This window comes from Oncorhynchus nerka, linkage group LG14, assembly GCF_034236695.1.
Source record: "Oncorhynchus nerka isolate Pitt River linkage group LG14, Oner_Uvic_2.0, whole genome shotgun sequence".
Lineage (NCBI taxonomy): Eukaryota > Metazoa > Chordata > Actinopteri > Salmoniformes > Salmonidae > Oncorhynchus > Oncorhynchus nerka.
The window spans coordinates 97,114,219-97,134,575 of NC_088409.1; the positions used below are offsets into that span (position 1 = coordinate 97,114,219).

Sequence of the window (20,357 nt, forward strand, 5' to 3'; positions counted from 1 at the left end):
CGTTCTGCCCCTGAACAGGCAGTTAACCCACTGTTCCTAGGCCGTCATTGAAAATAAGAATTTGTTCTTAACTGACTTGCCTAGTTAAATAAAGGTAAAAAATAAAAATAAAATAAAAAATCTGCCAAACCCAGATTTGTCCATTCATCCGTCGGACTGCCAGATAATGAAGAGTGATTCGTCATTCCAGAGAATGCGTTTCCCTTGCTTCACACCACTCCAGCCGACGCTTGGCATTGTGCATGATGATCTTAGGTTTGCGTGGGGCTGTTCGGCCTTGGAAACCCATTTCATGAAGCTCACAACCAACCGTGCTGATGTTACTTCCAGAGGTAGTTTGGAACTCGGTAGTGGAGTGTTGCAACCGAGGACAGACAGTGTTTATGCACTTCAGCACTTGGCTGTCCCGTTCTGTGAGCTTGTGTGGCCTACCACTTCGCGGGTGCGCCGTTGTTGCTCCTAGAAGTTTCCACTTCACAATAACAACACTTACAGTTGACCGGGGGCCGCTCTAGCAGGACAGAAATTTGACAAACTGACTTGTTGGAAAGGTGGCATCCTATGACAGTGTCACGTTAAAAGTCACTGAGCGCTTCAGTAAGGCCATTCTACTGCCAATGTTTGGTCAATGGACATTGCATGGCTGTTTGCTCGATTTTATACACATGTCAACAATGGGTGTGGCTAAAAAAAAGCGGAATCCACTCATTTCAAATGTGTCCACATACTTTTGTATATATAGTGTACTATGGGTCTTAACTATGTGTTTTTGTTTTATTTTATGACCCCTTTGGATATAAAAAAAATATTGACAAATGATTTGATTAAATATTGATTTGGGTCTTTACTACTAAAGCCCATAGAAACTAATTGAATAACACATTCATAATGGCAAGGACAGTCAAAAAATACATGATAGAAACAAGGTTTTGTTTGTCCTAAATCTAGGAGACATTTAAAAAAAAATATATATATATATATATATACGTATATATTTTAAACATATTTAATTAACTTCATTAAGAAAAGTCATTTTTAGGTTGTTTTCCATAAAGACAAATAATTCCATTAATTAGCAAAAATGCAAAAAACGGCTAATTTGAGTCGGCTACGGTCTGCAGCTAAACGGATACCACCAGTCGCCTCGAGCAATAAATGAACGTCAATCCCACGGTTACGTCAGTGAGGCAGAACCTGGGCAGAAGGTACGGTACTGTGGCATAATGTAGTTCACCTCCTTGGTAATGACACATCGATAGCAGCGCATGTTTTTCCACACGGTGAATGGCTTTTTATTTTAGGCAAGAAGTTTGCGCAGAATAGTAAAGTTTATGATATCGTTTTTTTTTAAAAAACACTGTCCCGCAGGATTGAACTTTTCAGAAGTGTATTTTCTGTCCTTCGTTTTTTCCGATTTATGGATGGAATTGATTGACAACAGACAATAATCCTGCGTGCTTATTTTATTCATGTGTGAGTATTGGAAACGTTGTTTTACATGTTTTTAATGTATTTGATGATGTAGTTAAGCTTATTCAACAGACAAAATACTGTTCAGTACTTCTTTATTGTACGGTGAAAGCATCGTAATTCACAATTTCATGATTATTTCAACAGATTTGACAACCAACATATGTAAACTCATTTTTAAGTAATATTTTATATTCCACATTTAGGTTGACGGTAGAGAAAACAAACAACTGAATAGTCCTTTCAAAGTGCTGTTGATCCTGTAGTTATTACTCTTCTATTGCAGACCGTGCATTCTACTTTCGTGCTCTGTCCTCGTGCTTTGTCCTCTGTTGAGTCCCGCTCCATATCAGCTCAAAGTTGATTAGATAATATACTCTTCCAGAAAAATACAGTAGACCTACTTCCTATTTGTTCATTTTAAGCAGACCACAAAAGCACTGCACATTTATTTGATGGTTTGGGATAATTCTCAGCACTTTCTTCACGTGAGTATTCATAGGCAAATCTATGATAAACCAATGTACTGTAATTATTCAAAACAATTACCTTTCATAAGAAATGTAGTTAAGATACAGTATATAGCCATGTACGATACAAGTATAAGGATGTGCATGCATATTTTTAGTCCCTGTGTCTGTCTGCTGTACGTTACAGGTGTGTTCTAGTGAAATGTACCTGTGTCTATCTGAACAGGTGTACTTTGTGTGTACGTTACAGGTGTGTTCTAGTGAAATGTACCTGTGTCTATCTGAACAGGTGTACTTTGTGTGTACGTTACAGGTGTGTTCTAGTGAAATGTACCTGTGTCTATCTGAACAGGTGTACTTTGTGTGTATTTTACAGGTGTGTTCTAGTGAAATGTACCTGTGTCTATCTGAACAGGTGTACTTTGTGTGTACTTTACAGGTGTGTTCTAGTGAAATGTACCTGTGTCTATCTGAACAGGTGTACTTTGTGTGTACTTTACAGTGGCTGTGTGTTTACTGTTCAGGTGTGTGCTGGTGACCGGTTACCATGGAGAAGCAGGCGGTGCAGAGGGCCAGAGAGGCTTTCCTCGCTGGGAGGTCGCGACCCCTGGAGTTCAGAGTTCAGCAGCTCAAGTCTCTCCAGAGGATGATCACAGACAGACAGGGAGAGATCGCCACCGCCCTCAAACAGGACATCAACAGGGTACGCTTCAAACATACAGTAGTAGTTCATTACATGGAGCTGTGATAGTCTGAGGTCAATTGTGACACCTTCGATAAGAGCCAATTACATGAGCCTTGTAAGAATATCACAAACTATCACGCCTCTGAACTAGGAATTATGTCTTCCTCAGCAGCTTTTGAAAGTTTATAGTGTTGGGAATAACTGCACAAATACACAGATTTATACATTTAGATAATTTTGCAAAGATTTTCAGTAAGTTTACTGAATAAACCTCACCTTGCGTTCCACAGAGCCAGTACGACACCCCACTGTTTGAGTTGATCGGCCTGGAGAATGAGATCAGCCTGGCTGTGTCGAAGCTGGCCCAGTGGGCTGCTCCTCGGCCTGTAGAGAGGAACCTCCTCACCATCTCAGACCAGGTACGCCATGGAAGACTTATCATTGCACTGCATTAGTCCATTTACACTTAGCTACACTGTTAGAATCAAAGTTATATCTAGAACTTAAAATGGTTCTGCCGCTGTCCCCTTTGAATAACCCTTTCAACAGAGGGTTCTGCTTGGAACTCAACAGGGTTCTGCTTGGAACTCAACAGGGTTCTGCTTGGAACTCAAAAGGGTTCTACTTGGAACTCAAAAAGGTTCTACTTGGAACTCAAAAAGGTTCTACTTGGAACTCAACAGGGTTCTACTTGGATCTCAAAAGGGTTCTACTTGGAACTCAACAGGGTTCTACTTGGAACTCAAAAGGGTTCTACTTGGAACTCAAAAGGGTTCTACTTGGAACTCAAAAGGGTTCTACTTGGGACTCAAAAGGGATGAATAAAGTTGATTGTAATGTAATGTACTGTACTTGAAGGCGTACATCCAGCCGGAGCCCCTGGGAGTGGTCCTCATTATCGGGGCCTGGAACTACCCCTGGGCCCTAACCCTGCAGCCCCTGGTCGGGGCTATCGCTGCAGGTACGCCCCAACAACCCCCCCCCCCCTATTCCTCCTTAGCTGTGTAATCTTCAGCTGGCCCCTCCTCTCCTACCTTTCCCACCACTGTAGTTGTCTTTTATTCAGTGTTGTCTCTCCATCCCTCACTGACACGTACACACAGCATTATCCATCTCCCTAGATGTCTGGCATTCTGCTACCACTGAGTGATGTCATCCCATTCACACACACACACACACACACACACACACACACTGTTAGTGATGTCATCCCATTCACACACACACACACACACACACACACACACACACACACACACACACACACACACACACACACACACACACACACACACACACACACACACTTAGTGATGTCATCCATTCACACACACACACACACACACACACACACACACACACACACTTAGTGATGTCATCCCATTCACACATTGTTCATTCTCCCTCTCTCTCTGTCTGTCTCTCTCTGTCTCTCTCTCTCTCTCTCTCTCTGTCTCTCTCCCTCCCTCTCTCTTTCTGTGTCTCTGTCTCTCTCTCTCTCTGTCTGTCTCTCTCTCTCTGTCTCTCTCTCTCTCTCTGTCTCTGTCTCTCTCTCTCTCTCTCTCTCTCTTACTCTCTCCCTCTCTCCCTATCTCTCTCTGCAGGCAATGCAGCTGTGGTGAAGCCGTCTGAGCTGAGTGTATACTCAGCTAGTCTCCTCAAAGCTCTGCTCCCACGATATCTGGACCAGGTCCCTATTCTATTCCCCCTTGTCTGCTGTATGAGAATACTGTATGTCACCGTCCCTCAAATGGCACCCCATTCCCTATATAGTGCACTACTTTAGACAAGAACCCTATGGGCCCTGGTCAACAGTAGTGCACTATATAGGGAATAGGGTGCCATTTGGTACACCACCCATATATATATATATATATATATGAGTGTACAAAACATTAGGAACACCTGCTCTTTCAATATTCGGAAGGTGTTCTTAATGTTTTGTACACTCAGTTTATGAGAGCAATCTGAGCTGAACTGTTTTAGTCCTGTGACTGTGAGCCAATAGTCAGTGATTTAGCTCCAATATTAAAGCATGACCTTATTACTGCGTGTAGTATAGACAAGTCCTCTGTTGCTGTGATGTCATACACACATACTGGCTACATCCCCGCTTAACAGGGTTGTACACTAGAAGCTTAAAGGGATAGTACACCCCACGCTTAACAGGGTTGTACACAGCACGCTTAAAGGGATAGTTCACAGCACGTTTAAAGGGATAGTTCACAGCACGTTTAAAGGGATAGTTCACAGCACGCTTAAAGGGATGGTTCACAGCACGCTTAAAGGGATAGTTCACAGCACGCTTAAAGGGATAGTTCACAGCACGCTTAAAGGGATAGTTCAAAGCGTGTTTAAAGGGATAGTTCACAGCACGCTTAAAGGGATAGTTCACAGCACGTTTAAAGGGGTAGTACACAGCACGCTTAAAGGGACAGTACACAGCACGCTTAAAGGGACAGTACACAGCACGCTTAAAGGGACAGTTCACAGCACGCTTAAAGGGATAGTTCACAGCACGCTTAAAGGGATAGTACACAGCACGTTTAAAGGGATAGTTCACAGCACGTTTAAAGGGATAGTTCACAGCACGCTTAAAGGGATAGTTCACAGCACGTTTAAAGGGATAGTTCACAGCACGCTTAAAGGGATAGTTCACAGCACGCTTAAAGGGATAGTTCACAGCACGTTTAAAGGGATAGTTCACAGCACGCTTAAAGGGCTAGTTCACAGCACGCTTAAAGGGATAGTTCACAGCACGCTTAAAGGGATAGTTCACAGCACGCTTAAAGGGATAGTACACAGCACGCTTAAAGGGATAGTTCACAGCACGCTTAAAGGGATAGTTCACAGCACGCTTAAAGGGATAGTTCACAGCACGTTTAAAGGGATAGTTCACAGCACGCTTAAAGGGATAGTTCACAGCACGCTTAAAGGGATAGTTCACAGCACGCTTAAAGGGATAGTACACAGCACGCTTAAAGGGATAGTTCACAGCACGCTTAAAGGGATAGTACACAGCATGCTTAAAGGGATAGTTCACAGCACGCTTAACAGGGTAGTACACAGCACGTTTAAAGGGACAGTACACAGCATGCTTAAAGGGATAGTACACAGCATTCTTAATTTGCAAGCATCTTAGCACGCATCTAAGCAGCTTTGGTTCTGGGATGAACTGTCCTGTTAATTAATGTTGGGGTCTTTCCAGGAGCTGTACCCTGTAGTGTGTGGGGGCGTGTCAGAGACTCAGGAGTTGCTGCGTCAGCGTTTCGACCACGTCTTCTACACAGGGAACAGCACTGTGGGTAAACTGGTGATGGAGGCAGCAGCCCGACACCTCACCCCCGTGACCCTGGAGCTAGGGGGGAAGAGCCCCTGTTATATCGATAAGGACGTCGACCTCAGAGTCGCATGCCGGTCAGAAACCTCAATGCAGTTCATAGTAATTACATTTGGTCTGTAATACCTGTGGTCTGTAATACATGTGTTCTGTAATACCTGTGGTCTGTAATACCTGTGGTCTGTAATACATGTGTTCTGTAATACATGGTGTCAGTAATATAACAGCCATATTGTTGGTCAAGGTAACAGCCCCACCACCTGTTGATATCAGCTGGAGATGACATAGTGAGCTAGCTTTAACAGTTAGCATCTTTGATAGGGAGTTTTGTACTAGATAGCATCTTTGATAGGGAGTTTTGTACTAGATAGCATCTTTGATAGGGAGTTTTGTACTAGATAGCATCTTTGATAGGGAGTTTTGTACTAGATAGCATCTTTGATAGGGAGTTTTGTACTAGTTAGCATCTTCGATAGGGAGTTTTGTACTAGTTAGCATCTTCGATAGGGAGTTTTGTACTAGTTAGCTTCTTCGATAGGGAGTTTTGTACTAGTTAGCTTCTTCGATAGGGAGTTTTGTACTAGTTAGCTTCTTCGATAGGGAGTTTTGTACAAGTTAGCTTCTTCGATAGGGAGTTTTGTACTAGTTAGCTTCTTCGATAGGGAGTTTTGTACTAGTTAGCTTCTTCGATAGGGAGTTTTGTACTAGTTAGCTTCTTCGATAGGGAGTTTTGTACTAGTTAGCTTCTTCGATAGGGAGTTTTGTACTAGTTAGCTTCTTCGATAGGGAGTTTTGTACTAGTTAGCTTCTTCGATAGGGAGTTTTGTACTAGTTAGCTTCTTCGATAGGGAGTTTTGTACTAGTTAGCTTCTTCGATAGGGAGTTTTGTACTAGTTAGCTTCTTCGATAGGGAGTTTTGTACTAGTTAGCATCTTTGATAGGGAGTTTTGTACTAGTTAGCATCTTTGATAGGAAGTTTTGTACTAGTTAGCATCTTTGATAGGGAGTTTTGACTAGCAAAGCGGTTTCAGCTGACGTGTATTAGCTTAGCATTGTGGCTAATGCTTTGGCAGTTGGTGATGTAGAAAGTTGAGAAAGATGTGAGGAGCAGGATTTAAGGGTCATAGGGTTGCAAAATTGAAAAAACGTTCCCAAAACTCCAAGGTTTTCCAGAAATCCCTTTCGAGAGATTCCCGGAGTTAGAAGGGAAAAAGCAGGAAATATATAACCCTCCACCCAGGATTTCTGAAAAACCAGGGGATTTGGGGATTTTTCCCCCAGAATTGTTTAACCCTAAAGGGTCGTTATATGTAACGAGACAACGGCATGCTTAGCTCCTTTTTACAAATCATCAGAATGCTTGAAACTGAAAAATGTTCAAGGTGTTTGTGAAAGATGCATATTGATTTGATGTCTGTGGTATATTTATTATGTCATTTTTCTCTTCATGTTGGTTTTGTTCATCCCCCGCAGGCGTATCACGTGGGGGAAGTTTGTGAACTGTGGTCAGACGTGCATCGCCCCAGACTACATCCTGTGTGAACCCAGCATCCAGAACAGAGTGGTGGAGGGCATCCGGCAGACACTACTGGTCTCTTACGTCCTCTCTATCTCTACTGTAGCTAGCTAGCAAGGATGCTACGATAGCTCTGTCAATGGATTACTACCGTATTACATTGTATATTAATGTACACAGTATGGTATCAATTCAGATGTTCAATTCAGTCAATTCGGGAAGTGAAATGAAATGATTAGATTCATAAATGAAACACTTTTAGGGGGGTAAAGTCCATAGTTTTCTATGAGAATCTTCCCAATTCATGAATCTGATTTCAATTCCCTTCCAGAATTGACCCCGGCCCTGATTGACTGTAGGTAGCAAACCCTTACTCTCTAGCTAGCATCTAATCCACACGTTGTTTTCCTTAATCCTAGGAGTTTTATGGGCCTGACCCCAAATCCTCCCCTGACTACGGCCGCATCATCAACCAGCGCCACTTCAACCGCTTGATGACTCTACTGGAGGGCTACACGGCAACAGTAGGGGGGCAGAGTGACTCATCACAGCGCTACATTGGTACGCAGTCTCATTGGGCTCACAGATATTTGGTGACACATTAGTTAGTAGTTGGGCAGACTTGGGTTTTAATATTACTGTATTTCCCCTTGGGTTGCAACATTCCCAGTACCTTTCCCAAAGTTACAAGGTTTTTCAGAAATCTCAAATTGGAGAATTACATTTAAAAACAAAAAACATTTTTTGTCATTTAGCAGACGCTCTTATCCAGAGTAGTGAGTGCATACAATTTAATTTGTACTGGTCCCCCCGTGAGAATCAAACCCACAACCCTGCCGTTGCATGGGACCAAGTGTGGCTCAGTTGGAGGATTCCCTCCCGGCTTTGGCTCTCTTGATTCCAGGAATCTCCCAACTGGGATTGCTCTAACTGGGAATCCTCAAACTAAGAATGTACTAATTGAGAATCCTCCAGCCGGGATTCTTTCTGAAACACTTGACAACTATGCTTGGTCTGTCAAAAAACGTTGACCCCTGACCCCTCAGCCCCCACGGTGGTGAAGGACGTGCCCCCCCAGGCTAGGCTGATGCAGGAGGAGATCTTCGGGCCCCTGTTGCCCATAGTGACCGTCAGCGACATAGATGACGCCATCCACTTCATCAACGAGAGAGAGAAGCCCCTGGCGCTCTACCTCTTCTCCTCCAACAAGAAGGTAAGGTCTGGAGGGAGCTAGTGAGCAAGCTATGGAGTAGGGCTGAAATCTCCCCAAAACAGGAGGACACGGTGGAGATTACACCAGATTGGGCATGGGTCACTTTTAGTTGAGCTCCTGCTGAAATGTCGTTTATATACTGTAAGGAGGTCATCTGTTACTGTGGCAACAACAATTGTCCTTATTTTGGGGTATGTACAGTATGTATTTACATATGATGGGGCTGATAAAAGACATCCCTCTCTCTGTCTCTATCCATAAGGTGATAAAGCGAATGCTGGCTGAGACTACCAGTGGCGGGGTGACAGTCAACGACGTTATTATGCACTACACCCTCAACTCTCTGCCCTTTGGGGGTGTAGGTAAGAAAACTGTCTTATAATACTTTAGGATACGGCTTTAGGATACGGCCTAGCTGGACCTCTGGTGAATATACTGTTAGGCTTTAGGATACGGCCTAGCTGGACCTCTGGTGAATATACTGTTGGTTGGCACGCTAGCTGGACCTCTGGTGAATATACTGTTAGGCTTTAGGATACGGCCTAGCCGGACCTCTGGTGAATATACTGTTAGGCTTTAGGATACGTCCTAGCCGGACCTCTGGTGAATATACTGTTGGTTGGCACGCTAGCTGGACCTCTGGTGAATATACTGTTGGTTGGCACGCTAGCCGGACCGTCTGGTGAATATACTGTTAGGCTTTAGGATACGGCCTAGCCGGACCTCTGGTGAATATACTGTTGGTTGGCACACTAGCTGGACCTCTGGTGAATATACTGTTAGTCTTTAGGATACGGCCTAGCCGGACCTCTGGTGAATATACTGTTGGTTGGCACACTAGCTGGACCTCTGGTGAATATACTGTTGGTTGGCACGCTAGCCGGACCCTCTGGTGAATATACTGGTGGTCGGCACGCTAGCCGGACCTCTGGTGAATATACTGTTGGTTGGCACACTAGCTGGACCTCTGGTGAATATACTGTTGGTTGGCACACTAGCTGGACCTCTGGTGAATATACTGTTGGTTGGCACGCTAGCCGGACCTCTGGTGAATATACTGTTGGTTGGCACGCTAGCCGGACCTCTGGTGAATATACTGTTGGTTGGCACACTAGCCGGACCTCTGGTGAATATACTGTTAGGCTTTAGGATACGGCCTAGCCGGACCTCTGGTGAATATACTGTTGGTTGGCACACTAGCCGGACCTCTGGTGAATATACTGTTAGGCTTTAGGATACGGCCTTTCCGGACCTCTGGTGAATATACTGTTGGTTGGCACACTAGCCGGACCTCTGGTGAATATACTGTTGGTTGGCACGCTAGCCGGACCTCTGGTGAATATACTGTTGGTTGGTACGCTAGCCGGACCTCTGGTGAATATACTGTTGGCTGGCACGCTAGCCAGACCTCTGGTGAATATACTGTTGGCTGGCACACTAGCCGGACCTCTGGTGAATATACTGTTGGTTGGCACGCTAGCCGGACCTCTGGTGAATATACTGTTGGTTGGCACGCTAGCCGGACCTCTGGTGAATATACTGTTGGTTGGCACGCTAGCCGGACCTCTGGTGAATATACTGTTGGTTGGCACGCTAGCCGGACCTCTGGTGAATATACTGGTGGTCGGCACACTAGCCGGTATTGGGACGATTTTGGTTAACTGACGGCAGCTGATATGATGGCATGCCACTGCCGGCCCGACCACACATAGCCACTAAAGTAGTCATGCCTACGACAGTCCAATGGTGGCTTGCCTGCAGTAGACAGATAGACTGTGTCTAAATTCACCCTCTGACTGTAGTGAGCAGTAATATGTGTATATACAGTATATACAGATGTACGTCACATAAAACCCGTAACAAAGACTAAGCAATTAACCTATTAAAATGTTTATATGACTCTATAAAGATAATTAAAATATACAAGCAAGCATTAAGACAATGAGTTGACGTTGACTAACAAGAATTGTCTATATCAAAGGCAGATGGTTAATTAACATTGAACAATGAATGGATTAACATACCAGGCATGAAGCTTACGTTACAAACATTAACAAGCATTACAAAGGCATTATTCCAACCACATAGATCCTAAAGTTAACTTATAGGACAAAGCATGAACAACGAGACACTCACTAGGCCAGAGGCCAAGAATTCTAGGAAATGAGAATTGATCATACAACCTTCCTCCATGGACTGGATACAGGATAAGAGAGAGAACCAATGCATTTCATTACCTGTAGAACATCTGAAGGTGGAACCTTCTCAACCCAGGGACTGAGTTGGTAGCATGTCCCTGGGACTGAGTCGGAGGGTAGCGCGTCCTTGGGACTGAGTCGGAGGGTAGAGCGTCCTTGGGACTGAGTCGGAGGGTAGAGCGTCCTTGGGACTGAGTCGGAGGGTAGCGCGTCCCTGGGACTGAGTCGGAGGGTAGCGCGTCCCTGGGACTGAGTCGGAGGGTAGCGCGTCCCTGGGACTGAGTCGGAGGGTAGCGCGTCCCTGGGACTGAGTCGGAGGGTAGCGCGTCCCTGGGACTGAGTCGGAGGGTAGCGCGTCCCTGGGACTGAGTCGGAGGGTAGCGCGTCCCTGGGACTGAGTCGGAGGGTAGCACACCTTTGGGACTGAGTCGGAGGGTAGCACACCTTTGGGACTGAGTCGGAGGGTAGCACACCTTTGGGACTGAGTCGGAGGTTAATTCGTCCTTGCGACTGAGTCGGAGGGTAGCGCGTCCCTGGGACTGAGTCGGAGGGTAGCGCGTCCCTGGGACTGAGTCGGAGGGTAGCGCGTCCCTGGGACTGAGTCGGAGGGTAGCGCGTCCCTGGGACTGAGTCGGAGGGTAGCGCATCCCTGGGACTGAGTCGGAGGGTAGCGCGTCCCTGGGACTGAGTCGGAGGGTAGCGCGTCCCTGGGACTGAGTCGGAGGTTAATTCGTCCATGCGACTGAGTCGGAGGGTAGCACACCTTTGGGACTGAGTTGGAGGTTAATTCGTCCTTGCGACTGAGTTGGAGGTTAATTCGTCCTTGCGACTGAGTTGGAGGGTAGCTCGTCCTTGGGACTGAGTTGGAGGGTAGCACACCTTTGGGACTGAGTTGGAGGTTAATTCGTCCTTGCGACTGAGTTGGAGGGTAGCTCGTCCTTGGGACTGAGTTGGAGGGTAGCACACCTTTGGGACTGAGTCGGAGGTTAATTCGTCCTTGCGACTGAGTCGGAGGGTAGCGCGTCCCTGGGACTGAGTCGGAGGGTAGCGCGTCCCTGGGACTGAGTCGGAGGGTAGCGCGTCCCTGGGACTGAGTCGGAGGGTAGCGCGTCCCTGGGACTGAGTTGGAGGTTAATTCGTCCTTGCGACTGAGTTGGAGGTTAATTCGTCCTTGTGACTGAGTTGGAGGGTAGCTCGTCCTTGGGACTGAGTTGGAGGGTAGCACACCTTTGGGACTGAGTTGGAGGTTAATTCGTCCTTGCGACTGAGTTGGAGGGTAGCGTGTCCTTGGGACTGAGTTGGAGGGTAGTGTGTCCTTGGGACTGAGTTGGAGGGTAGCGTGTCCTTGGGACTGAGTCGAAGGGTAGCACACCTTTGGGACTGAGTTGGAGGTTAATTCGTCCTTGCGACTGAGTTGGAGGGTAGCGTGTCCTTGGGACTGAGTTGGAGGGTAGCGTGTCCTTGGGACTGAGTTGAAGGGTAGCGTGTCCTTGGGACTGAGTCGAAGGGTAGCACACCTTTGGGACTGAGTTGGAGGTTAATTCGTCCTTGCGACTGAGTTGGAGGGTAGCGCGTCCTTGGGACTGAGTTGGAGGGTAGCGCGTCCCTGGGACTGAGTTGGAGGGTAGCGTGTCCTTGGGACTGAGTTGGAGGGTAGCGTGTCCTTGGGATTGAGTTGGAGGTTAATTCGTCCTTGCGACTGAGTTGGAGGGTAGCGTGTCCTTGGGACTGAGTTAGAGGGTAGTGCTTCCTTGGGACTGAGTTGGAGGGTAGTGCTTCCTTGGGACTGAGTTGGAGGGTAGTGCTTCCTTGGGACTGTTGGAGAAGTGCTGCTAGTGCGTCATGCAGCTAACATCTAATCCTTAACAAGTCCCATGACCCTTTGACCCCTCATCTGACCCTAGCCCTGTGACCTCTGAACCCCACAGGTCAGAGTGGAACAGGAAGGTATCATGGGAAGCACACCTTTGACCAATTCAGCCATCATCGGGCGTGTCTGGTCAAGTCCCTGGGCATGGAGGAGGTCAACATGGTGCGGTACCCACCCCAGAACCGCCAGAAGGCTCGCAGGGTCAGGCTGGCCATGAGGACCCCACTGGTCGACTTCTCTAGGAAAACCTACATCTGGGCCGTGACGGCCACCATCTTTGCTTTCGGTCTCTTTGTCACCTTGACTGCCATCCTGCTAATTGCTGGTGGCTTGAACTGCACCTGTTGGAGACTTTGGCAAATCTGGCGCTAGTCTGCACCTGTTGGAGACTTTGGCAAATCTGGCGCTAGCTAGTCTTTACCTGTATTGGCCGATGTACATTCAACGAAAGACATGTCCCTGTGCCTGGTTCCCCTGGCTTTAGAATAATGTCTAATGTCTTCGTGTGTCCGACACTGTAACTAAACTCACAACCCTGGTGGTGTTAGCCCCTCCTGACTGTTGTTAGCGGTGTCAGCTTGCCATCACCGATCCTCTGTAATGACGACGAGCCACTGATTTTGCCCATAGCGGGCTGTTGTTTGCTTGCTAGATGTGTTTTTTTCTGATCTCTTCCGTTTTAATCTATAATTTCATTCAAATCTAACAGCCAATCTATGATTTATCTTTGTTTGTTTAAAGATTGTCAAAGAACTGAAAAATTTGACCTGTCTTTTATTGGAGATGCCTAGTCAGTTGCACAACTGAATCAACCAAAATGTGTCTTCCGCATTTAACCCCTCTGAATCAGAGAGCCACCTGACTGCTTTCACATATATGCTAACAATAATAGAAAAGGTTTGCTGGAATGGAAAGCCGTATACAGTAGCCAACATAGGGAATCCTTGAATTTGGACCATGGTTGAAAAATTCCAGCAACTTTACCAAATGTTCCAGGTTTGCCCGAATTCCTGGTTGGAAGATTTTTAGTCCGTCCTGATTCCGGGAATCTTCCAACAGGGATTTCCGGTAAACCTGGGAAACTTGAACATCATAACGTCTAACATCTCTAACCCTATTCCATAGGTCAGAGTGGAACAGGAAGGTATCATGGGAAGCACACCTTTGACCAGTTCAGCCATCATCGGGCGTGTCTGGTCAAGTCCCTGGGCATGGAGGAGGTCCACATGGTGCGGTATCCACCCCAGAACCACCAGAAGGTTCGCAGGGTCAGGCTGGCCATGAGGACTCCACTGGTCGACTTTTCCAAGGGCACCTACATCTGGGCCGTCACGGCGTCCATTGTGGCTCTGGGACTCCTGGTCGCCCTGACTGTGATTCTAATACTAGCGGCCGGTGTCAGCTGCACCTGTTTGTGATTGATGGATAGACACAGTGAAGTTAAGGTTGCACATTTTGGTAACTTCCCCAAAATCTACCGGTATTCCAGAAATCCCTACTGGAGGATTTCGGATTTCCTGCTTCTTCCCTTATGATTCCGGGAATCTTCCTACCTTTCTCAGGAAAACCTGGTAATTTTGGGAAAGAGTAGAGACACCATGGACTGTGGTATTAACACATTAATGTCAAGTCATTATGTGATTATTGTTGCATCCTATCTCTCCCCTCTCTCTCCTTCTCTCTGTTCTCTCTCTCTCTCTGTCCTCTCTCTCGTTCTCTCTCTCTCTCCTTCTCTCTGTTCTCTCTCTCCTTTTCTCTGTTCTCTCTCTCTCCTCTCTCCCCTCTTTCTCCTTCTCTCTGTCCTCTCTGTCCTCTCTCTCCTTCTCTCTGTCCTCTCTCTCCTCTCTGTTCTCTCTCCTCTCCTCTGTCCTCTCTCTCCTTCTCTCAGGTCTCTCTCCTCTCCTCTTTCCTCTCTGTCCTCTCTGTCCTCTCTCCTTCTCTCCCCTCTCTCTCCTCTCTCCTATATCTCTCCCCTCTCTCCTCTCCTCTTTCCTCTCTCCTCTCCTCTGTCCTCTCTCTCCTCTCCGTTCTCTCTCATCTATCGCTCCCCCCTGTCCCCTCTCTCCTTTTCTCTGTCCTCTCTCCTTCTCTCCATTTTCTCTCTCTCTCCCCTCACTCCCCTCTCTCTCTCCTCTCTCCGTTCTCTCTGTTCTCTCTCCTATATCTCTCCATCACCCTCCTGAAGTTGTTGTGTAGACAGTAGACATACAGTGCATTCAGAATGTTTCAGACTCCTTAACTTTTTCCACATTTTGTTACGTTACAGCCTTATTCTAAAATGTATTACATTTTCCCTCATCAATCTACACATAATACCCCATAATGACAAAGCAAAAACAGGTTTTTAATTTGTTACAAATGTATAAAAAAACAACTGAAATATCACATTTACAGAAGTATTTCGAACCTTTACTCAGTATTTTGTTGAAGCACCTTTGGCAGCGATTACAGCCTCAAGTCTTCTTGGGTATGACGCTACAAGCTACACCTGTATTTGGGGAGTTTCTCCCATTCTTCTCTGCAGATCCTCTCAATCTCTGTCAGGTTGGATGGGGAGCGTCGCTGCACAGCTATTTTCAGGTCTCTCCAGAGATGTTCAAGTCCGGGTTCTGGCTGGGCCACTCAAGGACATTCAGCGACTTGTCCTGAAGCTACTCCTGCATTCTCTTGGCTGTGTGCTTAGGGTCGTTGTCTTGTTGGACGGTGAACCTTCACCCCAGTCTGAGGTCCTGAGTGCTCTGGAGCAGGTTTTCATCAAGGATCTCTCTGTGCTTTGCTCTCCATTCAGTTTTCCCTCAATCTCTCAGTCCCTGCTGCTGAAAAACACCCCCACAGCATGATGCCGCCACCACCATGCTTCATCGTAGGTATTGTGGGAGAATTATATACATGATTTGATAACAAAAGAGAAAAGGTACACTTATGGGTGCATTCCATGTTCTGGTAAAATGCATTTTCTATTGTATAGGGCAGGAAGAAGTTAAAGGTTATAGGGGACACTAAAAATGCAGACACATAGACGCTTAGGCTAGCTGGACATTCAAGGATCAAAGAGGTTGCCTAAGGACGGGGTCAGCCAAATGACTGTAACTGATGGATTGCAGGCATCAGTCACATCACAGGGGAAACACAAGTCTGTTTGATCTTAGACAACCATATGAAAAGAAGGTGACCAGAACAAATGGGAACCCTAAAGCTAAATGAGATGAAAGACACATACAATAGGGACACAGAGTTAATTACAGGGTCTGAGCACAGGCCACAGGAAGGGAGGATGTATATTATCTTTAGGTCAAAGGAAAGGTCTTGACATCATATAATCTGACTGGAAGCAGATGTGGGCGTTATTGAGCTGAACAAGCAGGGCGCACAGATTGGAATGAAACGTAATTTACATATGGGATGGGCTCATATGCAATATGTGGATAAATACCGGAGCCAGGGCTCTGGAAAAGGGGTGTGTTCCGCGGATCACTCCGGCTTATGATACGGGTGTATTAAAAGTCTATATTGATTTTCACAAAGTTCCTGGTCGTGTCGTATTTGAACTGATTTGCCACTACAGTATTGTGCCAGGTTTCCTCCTGTGACGCTTGGCATTCAGGCCAAAATCAGGCTAAAGAGTTCAATGTTGGTTTCATCAGACCAGATAATCTAGTTTCTCATGGTCTGAGTGTCCTTTAGGTGCCTTTTGACAAACTCCAAGCGGGCTGTCATGTGCCTTTAACTGAGGAGTGGCTTCCATCTGGCCACTCTACCATAAAGGCCTGATTGGTGGAGTGCTGTCAGAGTGAACTCTGACTATCACGTTCTTGGTCACCTCTGACCAAGGCCCTTCTCCCCCGATTGTTCAGTTTGGACTGGCGACCAGCTCTAGGAAGAGTCTTGGTGGTTCCAAACTTCTTCCATTTAAGATTAATGGAGGCCACTGTGTTCCTGGGGACCTTCAATGCTGCAGAAATGTTTTGGTACCCTTCCCCAGATCTGTGCCTCGACACAATTCCTTCGACCTCATAGCTTGGATTTTGCTCTGACATGCACTGTCAACTGTGGGACCTTATATAGACAGGTGTGTGCCTTTCCAAATCATGTCCAATCAATTGAATTTGGACTCCAATCAAGTAGAAACATCTAGAAACATCTCAAGGATGATGTAGAAACATCTAGAAACATCTAGAAACATCTCAAGGATGATGTAGAAACATCTAGAAACATCTCAAGGATGATGTAGAAACATCTCAAGGATGATGTAGAAACATGTAGAAACATCTCAAGGATGATGTAGAAACATCTAGAAACATCTCAAGGATGATGTAGAAACATCTAGAAACATCTAGAAACATCTCAAGGATGATGTAGAAACATCTAGAAACATCTCAAGGATGATGTAGAAACATATAGAAACATCTCAAGGATGATGTAGAAACATCTAGAAACATCTCAAGGATGATGTAGAAACATCTAGAAACATCTCAAGGATGATGTAGAAACATCTCAAGGATGATGTAGAAACATCTAGAAACATCTCAAGGATGATGTAGAAACATCTAGAAACATCTCAAGGATGATGTAGAAACATCTCAAGGATGATGTAGAAACATCTAGAAACATCTCAAGGATGATGTAGAAACATCTAGAAACATCTCAAGGATGATCAATGGAAACAGGATGCGGCTACATTTCGAGTCTCATAACAAAGGGTCTGAATACTTATGGTATTTCTGTGTTTTATTTTTAATACATTTGCAAAAAATGTGTAAAAACCTGCTTCCGTGTTGTCATTATGGGCTATTGTGTGTAGATTGATGAGGGGGGGGGATGATTTAATTCCATTTTAGAACCAGGCTGTATCGTATTAAAATGTGGGAAAAGTGAAGGGGTCTGAACACTTTAGGGTTGCACATTCTGGTAACTTTCCCCCCAAATTCCCTTCCTGAAATCCCTACTGGAGGATTTCTGATTTCTTGCTTCTTCCATTATGATTCCGGGAATCTTCCTACCGGAAATATTCCTACCTTTCTCAGGAAAAACTGGTAATTTTGGGAAAGAGTAGAGACACCAATGCATTATTGTCAAGGTATTATGTGAGTTTCTTTAGTCTGTACCTTCCATGTCTTCATTTTTTAAATGACTTCTGTTGAATGAATTTGTATCAAATTAATGTTTGACATTTTTTTTTACGACATTATATAATACTATTCATGAAGTTCTCTCATTTAACTACAGTTAAAAAGATGAAGTAGGCTAATCAATGAACTACTGTATTGAAAACCAGGTTTTTAGAGCAAAGCCTTAATGTTCCGCACACATAAAACGTTGGCGCATATGCCCCAGTGTTAGAGAAATGTTGTTGCCTCTTTCCTTTTAAAGTGGATGGTGGTGGTAGTTGGCACTACATATACAGAAAATAGGATACCATTTGGGACAGACATACCATACGATATAGACTGAGTGTACAAAACATTAGGAACACCTGCTCTTTCCATAACACAGACTGACCAGGTGAATCCAGGTGAAAACTATGACCCCTTATTGATGTCACCTGTTAAATCCACTTAAAATCAGTGTAGATGAAGGGGAGGAGACCTGGTTGAAGAAGGATTTTTAAGCTTTGAGACAATTGAGACATGGATTGTGTGTGGGTGCCATTCAGAGGGCGGAATGGGCAAGACAAAAGATTTAAGTGCCTTTGAGCAGAGAATGGTAGTAGGTGCCAAGCGCACCGGTTTGTGTCAAGAACTGCAACGTTGCTAGGCTTTTCTTTGGGACTGAGTTGGAGGGTAGTGCGTCTTTGGGACTGAGTTGAAGGGTAGCGTGTCTTTGGGACTGAGTTGGAGGGTAGCGTGTCTTTGGGACTGAGTTGGAGGGTAGCGTGTCTTTGGGACTGAGTTGGAGGGTAGTGCGTCCCTGGGACTGAGTTGGAGGGTAGCGTGTCTTTGGGACTGAGTTGGAGGGTAGCGTGTCCTTGGGACTGAGTTGGAGGGTAGTGCGTCCCTGGGACTGAGTTGGAGGGTAGCGTGTCTTTGGGACTGAGTTGGAGGGTAGCGTGTCCTTGGGACTGAGTTGGAGGGTAGTGCGTCCCTGGGACTGAGTTGGAGGGTAGCGTGTCTTTGGGACTGAGTTGGAGGGTAGCGTGTCCTTGGGACTGAGTTGGAGGGTAGCGTGTCCTTGGGACTGAGTTGGAGGGTAGCGTGTCCTTGGGACTGAGTTGGAGGGTAGCGTGTCTTTGGGACTGAGTTGGAGGGTAGCGTGTCCTTGGGACTGAGTTGGAGGGTAGCGTGTCTTTGGGACTGAGTTGGAGGGTAGCGTGTCCTTGGGACTGAGTTGGAGGGTAGCGTGTCCTTGGGACTGAGTTGGAGGGTAGCGTGTCTTTGGGACTGAGTTGGAGGGTAGCGTGTCTTTGGGACTGAGTTGGAGGGTAGCGTGTCTTTGGGACTGAGTTGGAGGGTAGCGTGTCCTTGGGACTGAGTTGGAGGGTAGCGTGTCCTTGGGACTGAGTTGGAGGGTAGCGTGTCCTTGGGAGTTGGAGGGTAGCGTGTCCTTGGGACTGAGTTGGAGGGTAGCGTGTCCTTGGGACTGAGTTGGAGGGTAGCGTGTCTTTGGGAGTTGGAGGGTAGCGTGTCTTTGGGAGTTGGAGGGTAGCGTGTCCTTGGGAGTTGGAGGGTAGCGTGTCTTTGGGACTGAGTTGGAGGGTAGCGTGTCCTTGGGACTGAGTTGGAGGGTAGCGTGTCTTTGGGACTGAGTTGGAGGGTAGCGTGACCTTGGGAGTTGGAGAAGTGCTGCTAGACCATCATGCAGCTAACATAATAATACATATTATTAATATTAATAAACATAATCCTTCACAACGAGTCACATAACCCTTTGCCCCCTCATCTGACCCTAGCCCTGCGACCTCTGAACCCCACAGGTCAGAGTGGAACAGGAAGGTATATCATGGGAAGCACACCTTTGACCAGTTCAGCCATCATCGGGCGTGTCTGGTCAAGTCCCTGGGCATGGAGGAGGTCAACATGGCGGGGTAAGAAGGATTTTTAAGCCTTGAGATAATTGAGACATGGATTGTGTATGTCTGCCATTCAGAGGGTGAATGGGCAAGACAAAAGATTTAAGTGTCTGAACGGAGAATGGTAGTAGATGCCAGGCGCACCGGTTTGTGTCAAGAACTGCAACGTTGCTAGGTTTTTCACGCTCCACAGTTTCCTGTTTGTATCAAGAATGGACCCCCCCCCCAAAGGACATCCAGCCAACTTGACACAACTGTGGGAAGGATTGGAGTCAACATGGGCCAGCAGTTCTATGTTTTAGGCTGTCACAAACTGGTGTCATACATTAAACACCAGGTGGCAGCAGAGAGCTAGTCTGATTTTACCAACGTTATCATACATAACCACTCAGGGTCGTTAGATGCTCTTCGAGGACTTTTTCTTCTCATTCGTTTAGTAGTGTGTGGGGGGGTTAATGCCGGTGAGTACAGCCAGCTATTACGGAGTAAGTGTTCACTCACTGTTGTCAATAAAAAATATGAAAAACTTTTGTCAATAAAAAAACTGTTGTCAATAAAAACAATCGTATAAGGCCTCTAGAAGTTTAGT

The 20,357-nt window shown here is 46.0% G+C and overlaps 1 protein-coding gene across 2 annotated transcripts; it reads left to right on the plus strand.

Moving 5' to 3' along the window:
• Positions 1-1,206: 1,206 nt before the first annotated feature.
• On the plus strand, positions 1,207-18,728 carry LOC115125326 (aldehyde dehydrogenase, dimeric NADP-preferring-like). Of its 2 annotated transcripts, none has more exons than XM_029654833.2 (11): positions 1,207-1,473; positions 2,465-2,643; positions 2,916-3,044; positions 3,484-3,586; positions 4,230-4,315; positions 5,834-6,042; positions 7,439-7,556; positions 7,901-8,042; positions 8,528-8,694; positions 8,957-9,056; positions 13,888-18,728. In XM_029654833.2, the coding sequence occupies exons 2-11, from the start codon at positions 2,488-2,490 to the stop codon at positions 14,178-14,180; spliced, it is 1,503 nt and encodes a 500-aa protein (XP_029510693.1). In that variant the 5' UTR covers positions 1,207-1,473; positions 2,465-2,487; the 3' UTR covers positions 14,181-18,728. The 2 variants fall into 2 exon arrangements, with proteins under 2 accessions (XP_029510693.1, XP_029510691.1); XM_029654831.2 differs by having other exon boundaries at positions 12,821-13,980.
• Positions 18,729-20,357: the final 1,629 nt, after the last annotated feature.